General features: G+C 46.4%; 1 protein-coding gene across 1 annotated transcript; it reads left to right on the forward strand.

The window, feature by feature from the left end:
* The first annotated feature begins 612 nt into the window (after positions 1-612).
* LOC144736310 (uncharacterized) lies at positions 613-8,497 on the forward strand. Its single transcript, XM_078618957.1, has 3 exons — positions 613-731; positions 1,374-1,401; positions 6,786-8,497. The coding sequence occupies exons 1-3, from the start codon at positions 723-725 to the stop codon at positions 8,495-8,497; spliced, it is 1,749 nt and encodes a 582-aa protein (XP_078475083.1). The 5' UTR covers positions 613-722.
* The last annotated feature ends 333 nt before the right edge of the window (positions 8,498-8,830 follow it).

An 8,830-nucleotide genomic window follows, 5' to 3' on the forward strand; every position in this document is an offset into this window, starting at 1 on the left:
CTCGCATTCGTCCAGATGCGTGCTGTAACAGGATGAAATTTACCTGCGACAAAATAATGATACATTATGTTCATGCTTAGGGAAGCCAATCAGGTACAATAGGAGGGCTGACAGTCAACAAAATCCACCATTGGGCTTTTTTGATCCACAAATCGTCTATTTTACGATACGTAAATTGTCTTATAGGAATCACTTTACCGATAAAAAAAAATCACCTTTGCTTAATCACTAATTGATCACGTACACACATTTATTCAAAATGTCACATAGCTCTCTGAGTCCTCAAACAATTAGATAATATGTATTAAAAATGTCATAGCTCGACACAACTGATCCGTACATGGTGGACATCATGTGTATGAGCCCCAAATTGTGAGTTGTGGAGTCAGTTAGCAACATTTGACCCGAGCTCACTCGGCTTCATCATCTGTGGCGTCTAGGTACTGTGGGTACGCGGTCTCCCAAGTGGCTCCAACAAGTGGTGACTTCGGTTCTCCGTGGGGTTCGGGAGTTCTTGCCGTACGGTTGAGCATCGCATCCGGGACAACACTTCATCAACATCACCACTTCATCAACATCGCCAAGAACTTTCGTTAACACAGTTAACTGACTTAGTAAACTTCGTTGACTAACATCAACGAGGTCGAACACATCAGTAACATAGTTAACAAAGTTGTTGACAAACGCGAACATCCACGACATCTCTTTGTACCGTCAAGACTATGTCTTCCGTGAGTACATTTATCCTTTTTGCATTCATCGACACACATCCACCACATATGTTACACACACCCCCGTGTAGACTTCACACAGACAAACACACACAGACGAATGTCACCCTAGATTCGTATGGACGGCTGGGAAAAGCGTTGTTAGTGTACTTCTATTAAGACTGAGGCAGCAAACGAGTGATCCTTTTGGTCCGCAAAATGCTGCCTTTCCCTCCCCAGTGTTGATGTTTATACACTGCACTGGGTCATCAGTGAAAGCTTAGTCGACCTTTCCCTATTCCCTCACCCCCGAGTGGCCCCCTACAGCCCCCCCCCCTCTCTGCCTGGGCGGGATAGGGGTGAGGGCACGGGAGGGGATGTGGGATCCACGTGGGGGTGCAGAGGGCAAGTGGGGTGTGTCCCGTTGTGCTATTTTTCCGTAGACTTGCAATACTTTGCAGTAATTGGTCGAAGCGGTATCCACACGCGTGAAGTTAGATGTGGGGATTGACACACGTGGGGAGGGACCCTGGGAGTGAGAAATAAGATGACGGTTACCATGGTGATTGTTATGGTGGTGATTATGAAGATGGTAATGATGGTGGTGGTTGTAAGCTGTGATGTGATTAGAGTCTCACGTGCGCTGCTGTGATTTTGTTGTAGGGTGGAGAGAAGAGCAAGCCGAGGGGAAGTGAGTACTGTAATTCCACACACAGACATACACACAGACACATGCACCTGTATACAAAGACAGATCCCCGTATAGCCTTAACAGACTATTGAGGCAAGTGCTGTTAGCGAGTTAGCACCTATGATGGGGTGGGTGGTCAGCACAGCACCCGGATGCCTTTGTCTCCCCAGTGTTGATGTTTATACGTTGCACAAGGTACTATTTTAAGTCTGAGGAGATGTAGGGGAGGCACACGACTGGTTTGATTTATTAGTCACTGATGGTTGTGAATGGGAATCGAACTCAGGTCGATCCCCACAGACACTACTGCTCCCAACCACTCATACAGACACTGCACATAGACACAAACAAAGACAGAAATCTTGTGTATAGCCTTGAAACAATGTAGGAGCAAGTGTTGTTAGTGAGCACCTATGACGGCCGGCACCGCACACGAGGGGTGGGTTGCCAGCACCACACTTGGCCGTCTTTGTCTCCCAAGTGGCGATGTTTACACACCGCATCGGATATCTATTTGAGGCTGAGGGGACCTAGGGGAGGCCCCTAACCGGCTCAGATAACAACAGCCCTCATTCGCCACTAAGTGCTAGAGACGTCACCATGGCGCTTGTGCCAGGCCTGGTGCACTCCGAGGCCACTTGAAGTGTCGAAGGCTTGCCGACAGGAGATCAGGGGACAGACCCCAGTGCGATGGGTTGACTGACTAAGATGACTGGCAGACGCACCACCTTTGCATCCTATTGTGCCAACTTGCTGCCTTTTAGTCATCCAGTGCACCGCCTGTTGTTGTGAGCGTCGCTCTTCTGCCCTCCTTATTTGCTGGAGGGAAATTGTCAACAACTGCTCATGAGCATCCTTCCCGAGCTTCCTCCATAGAGGCCGATCTTGACACCAGTGGTACCATACTTGACACCAGTGGTACCAGTCTTTGGCAAGTCCACTCAGCTCCGTATCCTCCTGTACTGACTGCATCAGTCCATCTCTTCTCCAGGCCGTGCCACGCCCATTTAGCCCCCTCTATCTGGAAAAACAGCAGCTGCTTGGGCATGTGGTGGCTGAGCATGCGGGCTAAATGACCCAGGCAATGCAGCCCTGCCCACCAGTGGAGCTCACTGATGGGAATGTGTCCATATCTTTCAAAGATTTGTGAGCTTTTCACACATTCCAGCCTAGTTAAACCCAGGGTGGATCGTAGGCAGGCCAGTCTGAAAGTTTAAAGCTGGTTCAGAGTTTTCATTTATTTCATCATTGGCCAAGAAGACCCAGTGCTTTGTGTCGAGTAACAGGCCAGGTAGATACCCCACAGTGTTACGAAGCTGATGAAAATATGCCACTTGACCGATTTGGAGTGAGACCTCTGCTGCCAACCGGAATTTTTGCATAAGCACACTACCCAGGTACGTAAACTTCTCCTGTCTCTCTACAACTACCCCATCACTCATGAGTAGTTGAGGGGGCGGAGTATTAAATTATACAAAATACTCAGGCGGGTGCTTAGTTTTGGTGGGACTGATGGTAAGGCCCCACCTCTTTGTCGCACGCTCCAGGCTTAGCAGCAGAACCTCCAACTATTTTTCAGTGTGACCATTAACTACCAAATTATCAGTGTACGTAACATGATTGACCTGTAGGGAGCCATCCCTTGACCTCACCCAGGCATCAATCAGCCTCCCATTGTATCTGTACCAAATTGAAAAAAATCCACCGGTACAGTCATAAAAAGCTTCTAGAACTATGTGGTCGAAGATGATGCTAAATAATGGGTCAGCCAGAGTAGATCCCTATCGCACCCCAATGTAAACAGGGAATTGCTCTGACTCCCGGGCACGCAACTTTATCCGGACCTGCCCACCATGATGAAGGTCCTTAATGATTGTGAGCAGAGGGTCCGGGACTCCGAAAGCACGAATAACAATCCAGAGCCCTGGCCTATGGACTGTATCATAGGCCTTGACCAGGTCAATAAAGCAGAGATGTAGGTCTCTTTGAAATTCATTACACATCTGCTGTGGCACACGGAGAGAGAATATGGCATCCGTGCAGGATGCCCTCGGCCTGAAACCACATTAGGGGTCCGCAAGCCTCTCCTCAGCGTGCCTAGCAAGGGAATGTTGAATAATCCTTGCCAGGACCTTCCTAAATACACCGGGGTGGGAGATGCCCGATAATTGTTGCAATGTGTGCGGTCCCCGTTCTTAAAGAGTGGGACCACCAGTGAATCCTTCCAATCCTGTGGAACCCATCTTGTGGTCCAGACAGTTGTGATGAAGACACGTATGGACTTCTGCACACAGACACCACCCTCCCGCAGCAGTTTGATTAGGAAATTACCTTTTCCCGGCGCTTTTCCTGGTCTCGGACAGATGGCACCTCAGCCAGCCACTCACGAAGGGAGGCTACTTATACCAATATTTGAGGCAACGCACCCCAGCAGGGTCGTCCCCACCTTGCCCTATAATGTTTTTCTCGTCTGCAGGTTTGCAAAGCAATTCTATAAGGTCTTGGGGCTCAGATAACACACACAGACACACTGATACTGATATATAGGTATGCTAATGCCTCGACATTCGCGAGGGTTAGATTCTTGAAAATTTGCATGAAAGTAGATTTCGTGAATGCAGATACTATGTTTATATGGGGAAAAAAGGAGGTTTCGGGTCCCGTGTCCGACTGAACATATTGGAGAGTAAAAAATATTCAAAACATTAATTCTGTACTACACTTAAATATCAACTAAATTGTAATTAAATTGTAAAATTATACACATAGATAACTAAAATGAAACAAGAAGAGAAAGTCAAAGTGTCCTCTCGGGGGTCGTCCACATTGGTGGAAGTGCTGCCACACTTTCCCTAATTGCCTTCGAATTTTTTCTTCATAAATCTGACTGATTACTCGTTTACCATGTAATGGCTGCCAACAGCAGATGCACAGTAACCACGAGCAAGTTTATAAAACAACTCATCTCTTTTTTCCACCTTTTACTCTTGCCATCACTTCCTTCACCCACTTGAGGCTGACTCCATTATCAAAATAAATAAAAAACACCACCATAAGGCAAAAACAGGGGACAGAGGCATGGGGAAACAAACACGGGGAGTCAGACAAATATACATGGAGATGTAGTTCTGGCAGGTATTTATAATTGATTGAAATATTGTATTTATTTTGGTATGATTGCTTCGTTAACTACAATCACAGAAGCCAATGTTATTGTCCAGATTCTTAGATATATTACATGTGTAATGTAGGACTCTGGAGACAGTAACTGTAGAGGCACCTTCTTTATTTATATTACTCGTACTCACTAGACGACTCACTAAGCATATAATGTAACGCTGACCGTCAAGCTCGACGGCGCTAACTGACTGGATAGCTGGCTGACTATTCAGCAGTGGAGACATCGGGCGATGACAAGGATGGCAGCGATGACGGCGACGGCGAGGACGACTTCCACAGCGAGACGACCCTGATTCCCACGAACAGCCCCGAGCTCCCTCTCTCGCCCCCTTTTATGCTTCCAGCGGGACCTGGCCCTGCCCTGGCCACGGCCCCTTTCTCGACCCTTCTAGCAGGTTCTGGGAGCTCACAGATGGATCCCTTCCATGACCCTTACCCCAGTTCTTATCCCTTCCATGACCCTTGCCCCAGTTCTTCCCCTTGGGTGGGAACACCCGCAATTGCTACTTCTGGCAGCCAGTCGGTACTGCAACACTACACATGTAACGCATGGAATTGTTACACTGTTCAACCACACCCACAGACACATTTTAATCAAAACAAGTCCCTTATTTGTAAAAAAAAATCAGAGTACCAGTCATCAAATATGCAACTGACACTTGGTCCAAAGAATACGTGATACTGTAATAGAAATACATGAATGGCTAAATTCAGAATTTAGGTTAATAAGGCATAACCCAGTGCATAATATGACATTCATAAAATACAAACAGTGCAACAAAGGAAATCAGCTTTCAGTCTGTATCAGACGGTCTCTGACGCTAGTGTTGAGAAGGTAACATGGCAGGCGTTTAGAAACCTGCTGTGCTGGTGAATGTAAAGTCGTCACACAGTGTCTTTCGAACAACACAACAGCCAGGTGCTTGGTGCAGCTGGTGACTTGCCAGGTGTGGTGGGGTATTGACGATGCGTAGAACGATGAAATTGTACTTCTTTCTCGAATGTCAGGTGTTGTCGGGCTTTGACGATGTGTAGCACGATAGTTTTTTTTCAGTATCCAATGTATAGAGGTGTCTTCACCATGATAATTATTCACAGGCTTGTTGGTTTACAGTCACTTTTTTAAGCTCATGTGATTCATGGGATGTGACCTTGCAGCTCAGTTTTGAGCAGTACCTTTCCTTCTCTAAGATTTATTCTGCAACACTCACTTTAAGTCTTCTTAATTTCACTTGCCATATGTATGGGCTCAATATAAATTGACAACTGCAAATCTTAAACTTTGCTTTAAAAATCTCCACTGTTTTACTACTATACCGTCTCCACTGCAAAACCACTATACCTCTGAGTGGTTACTCAGCATTTCAGCCATTCTCGTGCATGGAACGACTTCTGTTGAGAGCAACCTCACATGCACGGGAGCACATGCTATCCAGCTAACATAAACATCGGGTTGCCCCTGGCTCTCTGGCCCCTCTGGGCACTCTCTGGGCTCCGGGCACCCCGGCCCTCCTCTTCTCCTCTCCTCCCTTTATCTTCTCCTTTTCTAACGTAGCCCACTAATATACTAATTGTATGAATGGATCAGTGTATAAGAATTAATAGTGTATTTCTTATCCGATTCATGCTCTCTCTTGTGAAACAATGGACATCTTATAAATTTAGCCAAACCTCCACAGCTTGGTCATCAATCCATCTTACTTTTTCGGAGACAAGGGAAGTTTATTTATGTTTGGCCTGGAAGTGCTTTGGAGGAGGAGGTGTCTCCGGCCCATGAGTCAACCTCCAGACCTCCCTACAGTGGTATCATTGTTACATCGGTCTCAAGTAAAGTTAGATTCCTGTCAATGGTGCCAAGTTTCTTTACCAAAATAACATACAGGAAATGCGCATTTTTGCGTCCTCTGGTCTAACACCGTTTGAGACGAGGCTCAAAATAAAGCTGTCTCTGGTGTGGACCAATCAGTTTCAAGGACAATGCATATATTATCAGAGTATTTTTTTGTTTGCATTCTGACCACAAGCATTGTGGTTAATGCAGACATGATTCCTTGTAAAAGGTATTAGTTTGGTGTTTTAACATCTTAACACCTGTTTTGTTGCCAGAAAAAAGGGCAAAAACCTATTTTAATACAGGAAATACTCAAACACCCATTAATTAATCAATTGTGGTGCTGCTCTCTTCTCCCCATGTGACTCCCCAGACCCTGGCTCGAAGGGGCAGCGCAAGAGGATGCTCTGTGCGATAAGACTAGAAGCTGAGCGCCAGATACGGGAGCTTGAGATGATCCTGCTGGATCGTTGTGCACAGCAGCAGGCCAAGTATCAGCAGGAGCTGCTGGAATTCCAGAACAGCACCGAGCTGAAGAGCTTCATCATCCACCACCACCAACAGCAACAGGCAGAAGAGCAGGAGCAGGCGGAAGTCAACACTAATAATGAAGATGTGCAGCAGACATGCCAGAATAGCAAGAAGGTTGAGAACGAGATGGAGGAGATGGAGAAAGTGGGGGAGAGAAATGGTATGAAGAGAAAACGTGGGAGTAGGAAGAAACATAAGAACAAGAAGAAAGTTCTGGAGGAGACGGTGAAAGAAGAGGTGGCTGAGAGAGAGGGGAGTGAGGGAGAGCCCATGCAGGAAGTGGTGGAGGTTAGGACGATTGAGGTAGAGATGATTGAGGCAGTGGCTTTGGAGGATGTGATGAAGGAGGTAGAGTTCGAGAAGGTAGAGGTGTTAGAAGGAGATGGCAAGCGGGAATTAGCTAATGAGGCAGAGATTGCAGTGATTGAGGTCGAAGTAATGGCCAAGCAGGAATTTGTGAAAGAGGTAGTGGCCAATGTCGTAGAAGGGCTTGAGAGAGATGCCAAGGGCGACTTAGGGAAAGAGGTAGAGGCAAGTGAGGTAGATGGGAATGAGGGAATAGCCAAACAGGAAGTGGCTAAGAAAGTTGATATTGTTGTGGAGTCAAAGAAAGAGGGAGAGGATGGTGTTCATAGGAAACGTAGGAATAGGAAGCTACGAAGGACTGAGATGAAAGTTTGGGAAGTAGAAGAGATGAAGGAAAACGAGATTGAGGGAGAGGGGAATGATGGAGAGGCCAAGAAGGAAGTGGTGAAAGAGGTAGTGGCCAATGTAGAAGGGATTGAGAGAGATACAAAGCAGGAATTGGTGAAACAGGTAGAGGCAATTCAGGTCGACACGATTGAAGAAAAGGCCCTGCAGGTCTTGATCAATGAGGTAGATAGGAATGAGGTAAAGGCCAAACAGGAAATGTCAAAAAAAGTTGAGAACGTGGTGGAGGAGATAAAACAGGAAGGGGCAAAGGAGGTTGAGTCATATGTAGTAGATGCCATCCAGGAAGTGGCAAAAGAGGTAGAGGAGATTGAGAGAGAGGCCAAGCAGGAGGTGTTTATGGAGGTAGAGCCAAATGAGTTGGAGGCGAATGACGTAGAAGTGATTGAGGTAGAAGTGGAGGTAGGGGCTATTGAGGTGGAGGAGAGTGATGCGATTTTGCTAGAGGCGAATGGTGTAGAGGCAATAGAGCTAGAGGCAAAAGAAGTAGGAGCTATTGAGTTAGAGGCAAATGAGGTAGAGCTGAAGGAGGTCGACATGATTGAAGATGATACAAAGCAGGAAGTGGTGAATGGGGAAGGGAGATGCGAGCAACCCTGGAGGGCAGACATTGTTCAGGAAGAGAAGAAAGAGATTAAGCACATCCCATCTTCTAAGGGAGAGAGAAAGAACAGTTTCTGGCGTTGGGCAATTTGGAGCTTCCTGGGCTGCACACGGCAGCTGGAGAACGATGAGGAAGAGGAGAATGAACGAGGAGGAGACAGAGGGAAGGAGCGCCAAGACCAGGAGCTGGGAAACAAAAAGAAAGAAAAGTGGTGGAGACTCCGCAGAGGGAGAAACTAGCGTGTTCTCCCAGACATAGACATTGAGACGTGGTTGGATGGACATGTATATCTATATATGTATATATATTTTAAGTTGTAATAAAAACGTACTTATGTTTCTTGAACTTGACTTCTGGTACAAAAGATGTATTACCGAAGCGATCAACAGAAGGTGTCTACAGGATTAACTGCACTTGTGGCAAATGATATGTTGGGCAAACAGGACGAATGATCAGCACGAGACTAATAGAACATCAGAGAAATATTAAATACACGCGTGCCAACAAGAACACTCAATTGATTTTGATAATGTTGAAGTTCTGTGCAAAACTAGCTACTACTGGCCAATACT

This window comes from Lampetra planeri, chromosome 60 (assembly GCF_965212315.1).
Source record: "Lampetra planeri chromosome 60, kcLamPlan1.2.h2, whole genome shotgun sequence".
NCBI lineage: Eukaryota > Metazoa > Chordata > Hyperoartia > Petromyzontiformes > Petromyzontidae > Lampetra > Lampetra planeri.

Excerpts from the sequence above, each read along its gene's own strand:
- LOC144736310 (XM_078618957.1), top strand. Across the intron at positions 1,402-6,785 it reads GAAGAGCAAGCCGAGGGGAA|ACCCTGGCTCGAAGGGGCAG; the intron begins GTGAGTACTGTA and ends GTGACTCCCCAG.